Genomic DNA, 17475 nt, shown 5'->3' with positions numbered 1-17475 from the left:
TATTATGCACTCGTTATGCACTAGTTACACAGATACACTTTAGTTATTTCCAAATGAACACAGTTCAGTGTGAAGTTGTAAGTGAATGTAAGTGTGAAGTTGTAAGTGAATGGGAGGTCTACGCCGCAAAATATTTGTCCTCAAAATTTGAGGACAGAATTGGCACTGAATTTGTGGCCGAATTTGAGGCCAAATCCTCAGTGGCGGGAATTTGAGGCCAAATCCCCAGTGGTGGGAGCAATCGAACAATCGATCTGAATTTGAACAGAGGCATCGACAATGCAATCCTGGGGAGTGCAGGTTGCCTATAGGCAATATAATACATATTGTGATTTCACCGCATATTGTCAAATCATATGAGGGCAAAAAAGTGAGCCTTAAGTTTGTGGCGCCGAAAAATGCTCTTGTATGGAGCCAAAATTGCCGCTGTGATTGGCTATAAGGTGTGTCATTAGCTGAGCATCTCATAATGAGTGTGCCACAGGGGATACCCGTTATACAGTAGCAGTCTGGCAGATAAGTAGCAGTCTGGCAGATAGACATAATGAGATTTCCCCCTTCTACTCAGTGGACGGAAATTGGTGCTGTGAATGGCCGTTGTGATTGGTTGGAAGGTGTGCCATTCTGCGCTGTGATTGGCTGAGCATCGCATATCGGGTGTGCCACAGGGGACCACCGTTATATATAAGTGGCAGATATTCCGTGCTCAAAATTTGAGGACGGAGTTGGCGTCAAAATGTGTAAGATTAATGTATCTATTAACCTACTTAACCCGTAAATGGGTACGGACTACCGTAGTTTCATATATTTCGTGTAAAAAAAGAAAAGGAGAGAGAGAGAGAGAGAGAGAGAGAGAGAGAGAGAAATCAAGCACCGAGTATCGTCATGCATGGCACATCCTATTACAGACATTCTGCCTAAATCTATGGCTTGTATTATTTATTCTATGGAGGAGGTTGCCATAGTGAAATAGTGTTTCAGAATCCTTGTACTCTTTATGGTGAGATCAACGTCATCAGGAGGAGGAGGAGAATCAGTTGGAACTGTCCACGTTAGGTCATTAGGATGAGGAATGATTGTGACATTTAACCATGCCACAACGTGTCATGCATGTAAGAATAGGTTAAGGGGCGTCTGCTCAATATTATGAGTGCACTATACAATACACTATACAGTGTTAATTTAACTCTGAGAGTGTACAAATTAACCTGGGGTCATTTTCTATTTTTGGCTAATGTTCCACCCACTATGTGGATGTTGGGCTTCTTTTAATTAACAAGAAATCATTCTAAATAAGAATGTCTCACTGATCTGAGTTAAATTTAAATAATCAATGTAGAGGCTATATGTTGATGACGCGGCACTGTGCCATAGTAAAAGTTTGGAGGCAGTTGGCAGAATATGGTAAAGAAAATTAGATGACGGAGTACCAAAACTCCATGAGGGTTCAAATGGGATTATACCTCTAATCCCCTTGATCTTCATACAGCACTGATAAGCAACCATAATCCTTCATCTCCCCAGGATTAAAGAAGAATTCAGAACACCTGTTTCACAACGAGGAAGAGGAAGCCTTTACGGGAGGACGATGGTTCTATATGGGATTAAAGGATAAGGCTGGTGTCATTTCACTTTTTTTTCTTATTGTCAATTTAGCCTGCCGAAAACCAGACAAATCTTGAATATAGGTGAAATACATGTATTAGTCTTTGACTTTGCGTAAGCTATGTTGACGATAGGAATAATACAAGATACAAGGGATTTTCTAACAAAAATAAATAAGGCACACCATATGGCACAGAAAAAAGACAGTTGGTGTTTTCACCCTCCATGTATAGTATACAACACAACAGACAATAAAGAATAGCTTTATCTACAGATGAAAGAGACGGACTGTAAACACCAAACAATGAAAACAAAAGTAGAGAAATTATTTTGTTTGAACGGTCCTATAGCTAGTCCTCTACCTTCAAGGCATTTATCACAATAAGCGGGAATCAGTGCAACGCCAAACCCTTGACAGATGCATTAAGAATACATTATCACTCTGTTGTGTAGCTTCCCAAATACTAAGCTGGGAATCTTATGTGTCCCCGGGTGGTCCCTGGGTGGTCCCCGGAGCGAACGTGCCCAGACTACTGTAGTGTAGTGCCATTTTACGCTGTGCTGTACTCTACTGGCCACTTTAGGGTGTGGGGGTGTCCGCGCTGGGACACGTACGTACACGTACATACGTACGTACGTACGTACGTACATACATACATACATACATACATACATACATACATACATACATACATACATACATACATACATACATACATACAGTATACATACATACATACATACTGTACATACATACATACATACACACACACACACACACACACACACACACACACACACACACACACACACACACACACACACACACACACACACACACATAGCTGCGTAATGGAGCGGAGGCACAGCTCAAAGATCCCTAAACTGGACATCTATGGACTGTTCTTGGAGCCTTAACTTTCATCTATGGACTGTTCTTGGAGCCTTAACTTTCATCTATGGACTGTTCTTGGAGCCTTAACTTTTTTTTTCGCAGGAAGAGTGCCGTGGTATTTTTCCTTAGTTTCAGGTTTTCTTATCCCTATATATTCTTCTTATTATATTACCGCTGACGGTTATAACCATTCTAATCTACCGGCATGTGATGCACAGCAGACATCCAGAGCCTCCTCACAAACTAATTGCTCTCAATCCTATACAGTACAATGACATTTTGACAATATTCCATATAGTGTTTCAGTAACCTAATATGATTGTTTTGGGAGTTTTTAACGATGGTACCGTACAGAGCTTTAATGACCACAGTATATGGCTGGACTGTTTGATTCAGTGCTAAATGGGTGAGGCATTCACCAGCCACCTGCAGGCTCTTGTTCTGACTGTGAAGGAGCAGATTAAGTGGAGCTGTCAGTCAGAAAGATAATTTCCCTTTCAATCCCACACCAAGACAATTCTAAGTCACTGGCTAAATTAATTCCCTGCTGCCCTTTCTTGCCATCAAGAACCTTTCAATTGCCCAATTCCATGCAGGGGACACAGCAAGCTATCCTACATCCTTTTCAATCTTCCCCTGGTAAAAACAGAACATCCCACTCTATTAGAGGTCGAGGCATATGCCCACCCCATTGACAGGCAGCTGCAGATATTAAGTCTGTGAGGTGGTCGAAGGCATTTTATACCACTTTGCCACAGTGGACACATAACATCACATCACAGACTCCTCTCCTCTCTCATATCTCCTCAGTGTCAGCAGGCCAGAGGCTATACCTTTAGCCCCTTACGCGGCACGTGGATAGTGAGCGATCGCATTCATATCTGTAATCATGTTACACAGGGATGCCTTGACCTCTCTCTGTGGGAGCCCAGACTGACTATTAGATCACAGTCTGTGTGCGGACGGAGCTGCTGTGACTACTGAGAAGATTAATAATATAGGTGTTGAGCTGAGACAGCACAGTGAAGTTGCAGGCAGATGCAGGAGCAAAGGTGCTTTCACACCTTCCCAAGAGATGATACCCTGTGGCTTTGACAGGAAAGAATACTGTCTGCTCAAAGTTCAAAACAATCAGCATGGCTCAACTACAGATAGCAGACATCGGTTGCCCTTGCTTGGTGATTTACCATTATTATAATTGGGTAGAATACCAACCAAGCTTCACGTTAATTCCCCACAGTGTTTACCTAGGCCCTAAAATGACTGTATATATTACAATAAAACACTTATTTTTATATCCTGTCATGCCCTGAGTGATTTATTGATCTAGCATGTGAAACCTTCAAGTCATAACGGAGTCAAAGTAGTGCAATTAGGAATATAAACTTCTGAGGGCCAGAAAACGCTGATCGTTTTCTATGTACCAGTGCAGCAGTGTATCAGCAAGGTTGGGATGTTTTCCATCCAAACCTAAGCTGCAAGACATACTGTGTGTTCCTTCGTTAATGACCAGCCTTGGAGCCAAAATTGGCATTAAGCAAGGCAACAGAATGCTCAAAAAACTGCAATAAACATGGTGCACACATGCACGCACGCACGCACGCACGCACGCACGCACGCACGCACGCACGCACGCACGCACGCACGCACGAACGCACGCACGCACGCACGCACACACGCACACACACACACGCACACACACACACACACACACTTAAAAATGAAACAAATCCACTGCTGTCTTTTGTCTTTTTAGAATACCGTACCTTAAGGATTTCAGTTTTTTGGGGGAAAGACAGGAAATGCATTCTGCGCCAGTCATTATTCGAATCTGTAGAGGGCCTCTTTTTTTCCCCATCTCAAAGAACAGCCGCTGTGTAGCCTCAAGTCAGGCAGCCAAGTTCATTAACCAACAACTTAAAAAGAGCTGTGAGTCTCTGAAGTCAAGATGAGACAAACGAACCCTGCATGCTGCTCCAGTTTTCTCTAAGAACACTTCCATCCTAGCTCTGCTAATTGCAGTGACAAGTTAGTTAGCCATCTGTTACTGTGGAAATATGTACAATATTATAAACTGATGTAATACTATGTAGTGTGTAGTATACTGTTAATATAATACAGTAATCAATGCAATTTAAAGAAGGTTTATTATTGGCTGATTTTGCTGTTACTCATATACTCATAATGAATTAATGCTCATCAAAGTGATATGCATGCATTAAATTAAAATCGTCATACGAGAAATGATATATTCTGATCAATCAATTCACACACAATCAATCAATTCACGCGCGCACGCACCACATACCACGCACGCACACACGCACGCACGCACGCACGCACGCACGCACGCATGCATGCATTCTGTACTGGCCCTATATGGAGCGTGTCTTTTAAATTAAAACATTTAAAATGTAATTTATACATTTTCAAGTTTAATGACAAGACATACTGTACTGTACAAACATTCACTTCACATACACATATACACACAAACCCTCCCCACCCCCCCATTCAAAGGAAAGAAAAAGGAAAAAAGGAAAAATAATAATACACCGTACACAAAGAAAAATAATAATACAATAGATCACAGTTAAGAGTTTTATAAAATAAAATAAAATACTCATGTACATACATACTTCAGCCTGTTAATGAAAAACGGTTGCCACATTCTGTCAAATACTGTCGTTTTAAGAGAAACTTAAAAGAGGGTACTTCCACTCCTTTCCAATGGGTCAGAATATTCCTTTTTATGATAACCATGCCATACTGTATAGCTTTATGTTGTTAATGAGATAGAAATTACTTAGATGTCAGATAGAATGAAAGATGTCTTGAAATCCACCCAGAATAGCATAATAGGGGTCTGGGGTGATAACACGGTCATATACGTCTGAGAAAAACTTGTGTCACTCCAAACTTTTGTTAGTTTGGGGCAGGACCAAAAGAGATGTCCTAAAGATCCCTCTGTCGAGTTACATTTTGAGCATAGTGGAGAAACAGAGGGATAAAATTAGTGTAGCTTAGTGCAGGCATAGTGCAGCCTGTGGATTACCTTAAATTGGATCAATTGATGTCTGGAGTTTATGGAGCAACTGTGTATGGTGTTAAGATATGATTCCCAGCTATCATCATCAATTGTTATAACAAGATCTTTCTCCCAGGCCACATGGAGCGTGTCTTGAGTGTACAGGTTTTGATGAGGGCCCAGGTAGGGCCGGGCCTTAATTTTGGGGCCTGTTGAGAACTGTTGAAAGCTGAGTTTTCGCTGGCTGCCGGGCGCGGCTACACTAATAACTTTGGGGCAGGCCCGTCTAGAGTTTAAATGGACAGGTGTCAGTCAAAAGAGAGACATCGAAGAGGAAGGATGGATGGGGAAGGAACAACATTATGGACAGAACAGGTCAGATCTAAGGGTTTGAGGTTTGAGGTCAGATGAGTTGCTGCCTTGCTGGCCGATCTCCATATGGGCTTAATATTGACGAGGCATGACCATATATGGGGCGTAACCAACGATACTAACAATTGCATAGTTAACTGCGACCTGCGGTCGCAATAACAATAGTGGACTCGCTACTTGAGCCCCAGCCCACAATAATTAGTTTGACATGGTATATAATATTGCATGCATATGCTCCTGTGACTTGTAGAATTTCCCATACCAACATAAAAGGTTACTACTCTCACTGTAATTAACTCATGTTACCTATCATCATGCTTCTCTCCCACATGCAATACCCATGGGTAACAATTAGCGTCTTTTCAATAAAAGATGACATTCAGCTCTGTTGCGTGGTTTGTTACACATTTAAAAAATGGAAAAATAGTCTCACAAATAGTCTCAGGAGTGGAAAGGGTAATTCAAATCAAGCAGTTACCAGTAACTTTGACATATTTGGAGAAGATTGCAAGCGGAACAATGTGAAGCAGGCATTTTACTGATTCTGCCCCATGAGTATAATGGAACCCACTTTCAGAGTAATTGGGGAAAGTATTTAACCCAGCTCATTTAGCTTGTTTCTGCTTACATGCAGTAAAAATAATAGGAGACTGCAAGACAGTGGAGTGAAAATAAGAGGAAGAACATGGGGGGCAGGGAGAGAAAGAATGACAGAGGGAAAAAGAGACCCAATACACTGTAAGGGAGAGAGGGAGTTGATGTACAAAACATATAATTTTGCGGCAAAAGGAAGGAAGGAAGGAAGGAAGGAAGGAAGGAAGGAAGGAAGGAAAAGAGAGAGAATACACAAGAGGTGGTGTGCAGTAAGTGGGGACTGATGTGTTTCATAAGCAGGTCATTGGATGCAAGTGTGCCTTCGGAGGGTTCATTTAAGCATGGTTAACAGATTTCGTCGGTCCCTGGAGTGGCCACTCCTCATAGCCCCACCACTGCTGAAAGCCACTCTAATGTCAGATTCCATGAAGCATGTCGCCATTAAACACCACTGAACAATTATATAGGCTATATCACAGGATTGACCACCATTTTAAGAGAAACAGAAGATTACAAATAATTATTTGAAAGCAAAAGGGAGTTTCATTTTTCATTTTTTTTAAATAGCATCTACAACATATTGCACTGCCATGTGTTGTGAGCTTGTAGATCAGCTAATTTTGGTGCATGATATGATCATTGTGAACATTGTCTCATTGGCCCCTTTTCCACCAGGGTTGAACCGGTTCAGTTCTTTTTTTCCCCCGCCTAATATTGAACCAGTTTCCACTGAAAATGAACTGGTTCAGAACCCTGACAGTTGGTTTGGAACTGGAACCATATAATGGCCGCCGGTTACGTGAAAGCGCCAAGGTTCCAAGAATCTATAACGGCAGTTCTAGAACCAAAGTTATTTTTGTGGAAAAGGGTCCATAATGCTCTGCATCCTCTTTTTCAGCACTGTAGGGCAGACTATAAAGTCTATAATCCACTGCCACTATTCATGCCAGGGTGGATAGAGATGCTGCCAAAGCTATTATACTGCCCTACAAAGCTAGCCTGACACTCAGTCTGAATTTTCATTTCGTTTCACTTCATTATTCAGACTGAAAGCCCCCCCCACGGCAGAGGTTTATGGGATGGGCGTTGTCAAAGCGGCAGTCTTCTAACTCAAAACCAAGGCAGACATTTGGGGGGTCACGGGTCAAATCAGCCATTCAGGGAGATGGGCATGAGAATTACATCATAAATACATGCACATTTAAAGTAATATCACTTGTATACGGTATAACTACTACCCATTTGGCCGGCCAGTTGAAAAACTTTAACATCAATTATTTAGATTTCACCTTGGAGCGTATTACTACACTACACTCATAAAAACTTTAAGAAATGACTAGTCACTATAAAACAGCTTGCAACAGAAACTCAGGGAAAAGGAAATTACCTTACGGAAACAGCCTTCCCCCCCATTGCCTTCCCATTGGCTTGCCAAATAGCCAATGGGCAAAAAGTGAAAAGAAGAGAAGAATTGAATACATTGACACAAAGGTAGACAGGAACGCCCACAAACGTCACATCCGGTTTTAGCCCGGGGTAAAGACAATGGTCTTCCCCATAGAGTTATAATAGCGTACGATCCTTTGGATCACTTTCAGAGCCATTTGTTGGATGATAGAAATATTGACAGCCAGGAACAGGACATCTGGAACACTCACCCTCGGAAAGTTGACTTGTTATTACGTTTACGAGACGATTTAGCCATGGTTCACATCATGGCGCTGGTCTGTCATGGCGGAACTTCAACCTGTTTTACGCACTTTTCCCATTTAGAACGTTAACGTCTACATACATGTTCAGATTTCAAATATAAAGTGCTCGCCACAGAGCCACGGATGTTACGATCCTCCTCGGGTGGGTAGAAGTACCCGTATCTTCCGCATTGTTCAATAAAAAGCGTTTTAATCCGATCGGTGGCCATTTTATCAGAGTTATAATGCACCAACCAATCGGGGCGCATAATTGAAAGCGCATGGCCAAAAACGTATTAAACAATACAGAAGATACCGGTACTTATACCCGCCCGCCATTTGTGTAGGCATAAGCCAGCCGTAAGGATTGTAAATGGAGAATGTGCGTAAAACACTTGAGTCCAGAGCTACCATGAGCTCACAGCACTTGCGACGTGTGAGTTTGTAGATTTTGCTGTAGGTTTATTTATGCTGGGGACCTGTGGTTCAAGTGGTTTATAGTCAGAGTATCCTTATCTCTTTATACTTTGCATGCACTATTGCATGCATCAAGTTGCACAAGCATAAGCACCACCGAAATCGGAGATATGCCTCTCCATCTCCCTCCATGTTACAAAACATTGTGTTACCGCGGCACAGTGTTTAATTGCCTGGTAGAGACACTCTATAGATATGATCAATTAAACTTAACGTAATATCAAAAACCAACAGCCATTAAGTCATCAATAATGTTTATAGAACACATTGTAGTGAATTCTAAGTAGTTTAGAGACAGTTGGAACTTGGCACGGAGCCATCGTTTGGCAATGTGCGGTCAAAACGAATGGTGTCGGTAGCCTACTTGGAATTCACTAAAACGTGTTCTATAAACATCATTGATGAATTAATGGCTTTTTAAAATGTATATTATGATAACTTTCAGTGATCATATCTATGGAAAAGTGTCTCTGCGAATATATCAGGCCATTGTGTTCATCATCATGTCCAGCAGTCAAGGAAAACATTCCAATCGGACTCTAGCTTGTTTCATTTTCTAAAGTAGCGTTCCTTGTCGAGTGGCAACAATGATCTGTGCCTGTGATCTGGCAAGCCATGACGCCTACTTTTAAATTAGTAGTATTTAAAGCATCTGCCGTTGAAAACCCAACACGCCACAGTTTAGCATGGTTTATTCCGGTTGGGAGAAAGTGTTGTAGTGAAGTATGAGCTGGCTGATACATGATCAGCTCTAGAGCTCTGCTCTACAAGCTGATAAAGATTTAAAATCCTCTGTGTCAAAATGCCAAAATGGTATGCCTTCCAGGCTAGGTCTGATCTATAATTTGGTGACAAAGTGTCTGCGACACGTCGAATGAAAAACAATTTCAAGAAGATTCTTTTAGACTAGAGGGTCTCCAACGGGAGTCACATACTGTACTGTGTACCTGCTGATTGGTGTAAGCTTACAGTAGCTGCAGTCACTCTCGTATTGTTAAGTCTCAAACGAAGAACTGGTGGGAAATATAGATGCACAGATTATGCAGGGGAAAGAATGCAGTTTTGTTTTACCACCAGACATATTTCACTTTTGGTGAAATTGTGAAAATGTTGTTGTTGCTCCCTGAAAACAAATCTCCAGGGCATGACCTCATTGACAATAAATTACTAAAATATGCTGCCCCATTTATCGCTAGACCTGTGAAATACCTATTTGATATTTCTCTGCAACAAGGTTTCCGACAATATGGAAGCATGCAAAAATCTGCCCTATTCCTAAGAATAGTAAATCCGCTTTTACTGCCCCAAATAGTCGACCAATCAGCCTACTTTCCTCCCTAAGTAAAATCTTGGAGAAAGTAGTTAGTGATTATATATGGAAATACATGGAAACAAATAACCTATTAACTCGTGCCCAACATGCATACCGTAAAAACCATTCCACTGAAACAGCTCTCATTGACATGACGGATACCTGGCTGAATGCTCTCGACCAAGGTAAACTTGCATCCATTTTACTCTTAGATTTCACTGCCGCTTTCGATCTGATTGATCACACAATTCTTCTAAAAAAATTAAATCATTATGGCTTCAGTCAGAATTCTATCAATTGGATGAAATCCTATCTGTATGGCAGGAAGCAGTCTGTATGTCAACGGCTCATTTTCCTCACCTCGTTCTACTTCCTGTGGAATTCCACAGGGGAGTTGTCTTGGTCCTCTATTATATATTATATACACAAATGATCTTCCATTAGTACTAACCAACTCAAATGATCTTCCATTAGTACTATAACCAACTCAAATTATCTTCCATTAGTACTAACCAACTCAAATGAACTTCCATTAGTACTAACCAACTCAAATGCACACATGTTCGCTGATGACACAACCATCACTGCAGTAGCTGAATCACAAACTCAGTTGCACGAGCACCTGGCAAATTATTTTAAACACGTTGTTAAATGGGTTGAGAATAACAAATTAGTACTGAACACTGACAAAACTAAGAATATGGTCATATGCACCAACAGAAAAAGAAATAGGTTAGGGCCATGGAACTTATCTTATGGAGGGGTACAGATAAAACTACTAGGAATTAAAATACAAAATAATTTATCATGGACAGCTCATACCACAGATATCTCTAAAAAGGTAATGCAAATGGCAGGAATGGTTGGGCGAATTGCAGGGCTTCTATCTGAAGAGACGTTGAGGCTAATATCCCGTAGTCTGATTTATAGTCACGTAAACTGTTGCTGTGCAGTATGGGGCAACGCAGCTCAGACCGATATGAGAAGACTGCAGATCACACTAAACAAAGCAGCTAGAATGGTCTTGTGGGTATGAAACAGACACGGGTGAACGGCATAACAGAATGGGATGGCCCACAGCACTTGAATGCATAAGAAAACAGTCTCTTGCATTGATTTCTAAAATAAAAACATATAATAAACCAGTAAACATAAAGAATAAATTAACATTAGTTTGCGAGAAACCTCAGGTCAACACAAGATCAAGACACAAAGATATTTATGTTCTACCAAAAATAAAAACTAGTATGGGAAGCCGATCTTTTATTTTTAGGGCAGTTAAATTATGGAACTCATCATTATAGCTGGGATTGCTTTTATTGATTCACTATTATGTTGTGATTTCTGTTTAGCTTTGTTTTTTTAGTTCTAGTTTCTGTGTTGGTATGCGGTCAGGTTTTCAGCTGGCTCAGGGAAGAGGACGACCCTGCCATGCATAGTCCACTATAGATAGGTGAATGAACTGTATCTGTCTGTGGGCAGGCATATTCTGTGCCTGTGTGTGCGTGAGTGTGTGCGGTTGTATGAGTTAAGGATTAGGTATCTGAAATGTATTTTTGAAATGCAATGTACTATTTTGTAATGTAATATAATGTATTCTGTAATGTTTTAATTTATTTCTGGACTCTTGGAAGATTAGCCGAAAGGCTAAAAGAGATCAAAATCTAAATCAAGTAGAATGCATCTTTCTTGTTGCTATAGTTGCAGAACTATGAATGTAATATGCAGTGGTGTAAATTAACGAAGTACAATTACTTCGTTACTGTACTTAAGTACAAGTTTTGAGAATTTGTACTTTTATTGAGTATTTTTCTTTTTCTGTACTTTTACTTTTACTTTGTTACATTTACAAGGAAAAAATCGTACTTTTAATCTGCTACATTAAAATTGGACACCTTTCGTTACAAATTAAAATCTTAATCACATATTTCCGCGCAGTGCGCGCACAACATGCGAAATATGAGGTAGTCGCTTGATTTCACAATCCCCACATTTTCAGCATAACGTTTATAAAGTCATCGCCTCGCCCTCACTCATTCGTTCACATTCACACAGAGAAGCATGGTGGTGTGGTGAAAAGATGGACAGGAGCACCCGTCTCTGTGTGTGTGTGTGTGTGTGTGTGTGTGTGTGTGTGTGTGTGTGTGTGTGTGTGTGTGTGTGTGTGTGCCCGCGCTGCTTCTGCATCGGCTCTGTTTTCGTCAGCTCGACAGCTCGTCATCATAGCTGTTATTTTGCATGGCTGTGTTGTGAACACATACCGGTAGTAACATGACTCACCCACCCAGGTGATGGCAATACTAATCACTGTAGTCTTACCATACATTACATCACAACTTCTGTCGAACGGGACGGTCGTTAAAGTTGATAGCTGTTTCAACTTTCTCCCTCGTATTTCTACTTTATTGAAATAATGTCATCCACATTGTATAGCCTATACTGCAGGCTTTGTTGACTATATATATATTTTTTTAATGTTTTTTTTGTGGTTTTCGCCTTTATTTTATATATTTTATGGAGGGACAGACAGGAGGCTGACAGGAAATGGGGAGAGAGATGGGGGGGAAGACATGCAGTAAAGGCCGTCGGGATCGGGAGTCGAACCCGCGGCACACTGCCAGACTGGATTACCAGCCAAGGTGCCTGGACCACTGAGCCATGGCCCAGGCCTGTTGACTAGATTTAGAAGACATTTTCAAGTTCTGGCTCTTGATCAATTATTTATATGGAGAAATCATTTAACATGCATCTATGTGATGTAAGTCCGGGAGCGGAAGGCTGATTTTTGGCTGAATGTGGTTTCGTCAGATAAAGTTTTTTTTCCAACTGATTCTTGTAGCCTTGTAGCTTAACAATTCAAGAGTGTACCCAGTGATATCCCTTGGGCATTTTTAGTTATTAAGCCCGAAACACAAAATATCCACCCAAAATAGAGTCTTATGGTATTTCATGCAAGATACAGGTACTGTACTTAGCATTTTCCAAGCTTTTTTTGGCTAGCTTGATCATGTGTCTAATTGTCTGGGGGAGAAAGCTCTTTAGCAGCCTGCTGCCACTGTGCCAGTGACTTTGTAGCTAGGTGTGTTCTCTGCTTGGCCTCCTGTCTAAGATCAGCTCTTGCAGTCTTGTTGACGTTGAGAGCAAGGTTAAGTGTTCTCTTGGACTGCCTAGGGCACTTCTCTCCATCACCTCCCTCTTTTCTCCCCCCCACTCTCTCCCTTTCCCTCTCCTCTCCCCCCCACTCTCTCCCTTTCCCTCTCCTCCCCCTCCCACTCTCCACCGTCCCTTTCCTCCCTATACCCTCACTTGTTTACAAACGAAACCTCGTCACCACGAGAGTTGGGGACACCGTAGTACTGCTTCAGTATATCTCCGACTAAAATAGTAACTTTATAAATCTATCTTAAAAGACGTTTTCCTGATGTGATAACCTGTGATAACCTGTCAGAATCAGCTTTTGTTGCGTTGGTTTATGTGCTAAAAGAGTGACTTTGAGAGCTGTTTCCCCGTTACAATGGAAGTCAATGGGCTGGTATTTTTATTTATTAAATTGCTAATAAACAACACAACAGAGAGAAATAACTCATGGAATGGACTAGTTTGCCCATTATAAGGTAAAAAAACAACCAAAACCTCTAAAAAAGTGGTCTTACCCTTTAAGACATGGAGGCGTGACCAATGCGATTTGGCCACTCAAAATAGCCAAACAGCATGGGCCACGCCTCCAGGTCTTAAGTTAAGTCATAAGACCTGGTACTTAAGACGCGCAAAATAGGGCCCTCTGACTCAGAGATATTGGTCAGATCGGCAGTGCGACGTGGGTGTGTGAGCCGTGTAGCGCCCCAAACGTAGCGGACCAAACCTTTAGTTATTGTGAATTGCTGTCAGCTCTTACCACTGCTGTTGCTACTACTTGTACAGTACTACTTATTGCTGTGATAATTACTGTTGATAATTGCTATTGTTGCTATTGCTTGTCTCTCCTTCTGTCTCCCCTTTCTCTCTGTCTCTCTCCTCTCTCTCTTTCCCCAACACGGTCAAAGCAGATGGCAGCCCACCCTAGAGTTTTTTACTGCCACGGTCGCATAAATGCTTGCTCAGGGTGGTACAATGTTGGGTCTCATGCTGTCTGCTCTATATTAAGTCTCTTGAAACAACCTGTTGTGATTTGGCACAATACAATTGACTTGAATTGATCACGCCTGTCACTGTCATGTCAACAAACTTGGCAACCAACCACGCCGCTCTGTGCTGAGGGTCAGGGGGGGGTTTAGATCCACCTGTTGTCCTTCTGACAGAAAGCCCAGGATCAAACAGCACAGTTGAGTTTGAGTGCTAGGTTCATGAGCTTGGTGTCAAGTCTAAGGGAAATGGTGTTGGACATTAACAGCATTCTCAAAGTGGAGTAGGTTGATTTTCTCCAGCTGGGAGAGGCCGGTGTGTAGTGTTGTTGCTATGTCATTGATCTGTTTAAATGGTAGATGAATTGGTAGTTACTCAAGTGTGACTGGCAACATGCTCTTGATCAGCCCGATCGACATACTGTATTTGCTCACAATGGGCGTGAGTGCTACAGTCATTTATAGACCAGTTATTGTCTCCACCAGGCCGAAGGCATGGGGAGAGAGTATGTTTTGCACTCCGTCCGTGTGTGTGTGTGTGTGTGCGTCCGTCCGTCCTTCCGTCCGTCCTTCCTTCCGTCCGTCTGTTACCAGCTAATCTCCGGCACCGTTGGCCCAATCCATGCCAAACTTTGCACACACACTCCCTGGATGCAACGAACCTCTGCCCCAAATATTCTTCAACGGCCTGTTATAGCGCCACCATGAGGCCGATTTAGGCAAAATACATTTCTGTAGATTACTCGTACACATTTTATCCATACATCACACAATTCGGTATACACTATCTCCATAGTCATGTGATCAACACGGATCTGCACCATTTCCCATCTTCCTTCCTGATTGGCTAAGATTCGCTTCCAAAGCTCACATGATTGGTCCGTTTTGAACAAAATGCCACAAATCACAAACACAGTGTGCAATTTCCGTGAAATTATGCACGCACATTTCCACTAGGCTGAGGACGACATGACACAATTTATTTTCCAAACCAGCCTCATGGTGGCGCTATAACAGGGCAATTCCTGTTTTTACCTATAACTGCATCGATCTGTGTACAACTTTGTATGCGCACTCCCTAGAGGCCATGGAAAAACATTTTCCCTGTATCCCTCCACATCTGCCGGTTATAGCGCCACCATGAGGCCGATTTCTGCAAAACACATTGTTTATATTAGTCGCAAAGATTTCATCCAAATCTCATGCAAATCGGTATACATGATCTCTGTAGTCATGTGATCAAGACGAGTCTGTTTGATTTCTCAGATTCTACACTGATTGGCTAAGATTGCCTTTTGTACAGTGGCCCGTTTTGTACAAAATGCTGCACATGTCCTGCTCATCCAGAATTCTATCCTCAGAGATGCTATGAGTGATCTGGCTCTGCATTTCCTCAACAAAATGAGGAAAATTGTTGCAAAAAACAAACAAACAAACATGTTTATATCACTCCTAAACATTTTGCCAAACATCACACACATTCCTATCCTCCTGGTGGAGACCTGTGCCCGGAAGGGCACTTTTTCTAGTTTAATTATTATCTTTGGCACTGGAATTATTGTAGCCAATTAAAGCATCTCACAAAAGGATTGATTGAACATTTGAGACAACTCTTGAAAACTTGAAAATGCTCTCTCTGCTGCTTACTCGTGTTGATAGAAAGCATGACATAATTCCGAATCAGCAATGGCTGTGATCTGTGGTTGACCACTTGTGTTAGCTCTTTCCACTGCACTGCTGATGGCATGTTGTGACAAGCTAAGCCTCAGTTACAGCATTATTCAGCAACAAAGTTGTGTTTGATGTTGCTCAACAAAAGTCATGTATTTTCAAATGAAAACTTTTTTCAGTTCCATAATAACCCCCACACAATAGCACTCACAGTTGAAAATAAATTGTTTTTGTCGAACGACACATCACACGTGCTGCTTGCTACAGAAGTGACACACGGCTCAATTCCACAAGAGACACTCTTCCGTCTCTCTTATATAAACTGGCACATACATAATGTTACATTATATACAGTAACATATAAAATAATGTAAATACACACACAGAATCAGACACACTACACTACTACACACCTACAGTATGCACACCCATACTGTGAAATTGTGCCTAGAAAGGTACACGCACACGCACACACACACACACACACACACACACACACACACACACACACACACACACACACACACACACACACACACACACACACACGTCTCATAGTTTCATGTTGAAGTTGTATGATACTGCGGTGTGCTCTTGCTGCCTTCCATCCATGCACCATGGCAGATTGCTTCCTTAATGACAGTAATTGCATGGAGGAAGCCCCTGGTCGTGTTCAATTACCCATTCCCATCTGAGCATGCCAGCCTAATATAACAACGTAATGCACTCTACAGATGGCTATAGATGGCAGACATATATCATCATCTCAGCATTGGAACAAGCAGAATAGGAGGGGGACTGTAACGTTTGATTAAAGCACAATTTAAAAGCTGTGGGAGAGTTGTCAAAGTTATCATTATCTGCAGAGTGCAGTGGAGGAACTCAAGCATTTGACAAGTCAAAGTACAATTACCTTTCTGCTTGATAAGAGTTCAATTCAGCCCGCCAAAAGAAAACGTCTTAGATTGAATGAGTAATGAGGTATTCCTTTGTAAACTGATTAGAGTGGTTCCCAAACAGTATGCCGAGGCGAAGTGGTGGTGTGCCGTGAGACAAGTCAAGGTTTGCCTTTGGATTTTGTGACAACTACATATTTACTGTAATATACTATATACATAATCTGTAATATATACAACAATTCAAAAGGTTAACTAAATCAGTTAATAATACCAGATAATAATACCAGACTGTCATCAAAAAGTTAACTGAATCAGTACTGTCTCATTTCCCACTGCAGAGCCACATTCTGCCTACCCTAAAAATGTAATATTAGGTGTAATATATTTTAACCACTTTAACCACTATAGCGTCCTGATTTTAGGGGGGAAATGTAATTGTGTAATCATTTATTTTCACAAGTTCTCCAAAATAGCGTCATCAAATCTGCATCTGCAACATGTTGTGAGCCTGTAGTGTAGAAAAGCTATTTTTGCTATGATTACAGGTGTGCCTTGAAATTTTGACTTGTCCATTGGATTTGAAAATCACTGGATTAGACAAAAGAAGCCAAATGAGAAAACAAACTCACCCCAAGGGCTTTTCCAGACGGCTGGCAGGTGAGCCCACAATTTCTCCCAATGTACAAAACACCTGTCCCAGGAAGTCCTGCCATGGAGGGGAGAAATGTGAAGAGAGGAAAAGAAGGATGGGAGTTTGGGCGGGGGTCAAAGGGCAGAGTAACAAGGAAGGATAGGCGGTGAGTATCAAAG

General features: G+C 41.6%; 1 protein-coding gene across 1 annotated transcript in view; it reads right to left on the bottom strand.

The window, feature by feature from the left end:
• The window catches only part of cpne5a (copine Va), a gene marked incomplete at both ends in the record, with an annotated part of 93659 nt that overhangs the window by 48699 nt on the left and 27485 nt on the right, over positions 1–17475 (bottom strand). Inside the window, one exon of the mRNA XM_079492584.1 lies at positions 17295–17371. Within this exon, the coding sequence (XP_079348710.1) occupies positions 17295–17371 (77 nt within the window). The remainder of the gene's footprint in view (positions 1–17294; positions 17372–17475) is intronic.

The sequence above is a fragment of the Electrona antarctica genome (assembly GCF_951216825.1).
Source record: "Electrona antarctica genome assembly, chromosome: 2".
Classification (NCBI taxonomy): Eukaryota; Metazoa; Chordata; class Actinopteri; order Myctophiformes; family Myctophidae; genus Electrona; species Electrona antarctica.
Note: the sequence above shows the minus strand (reverse complement) of the source record. Positions and strands in the feature narration are given on the sequence as shown.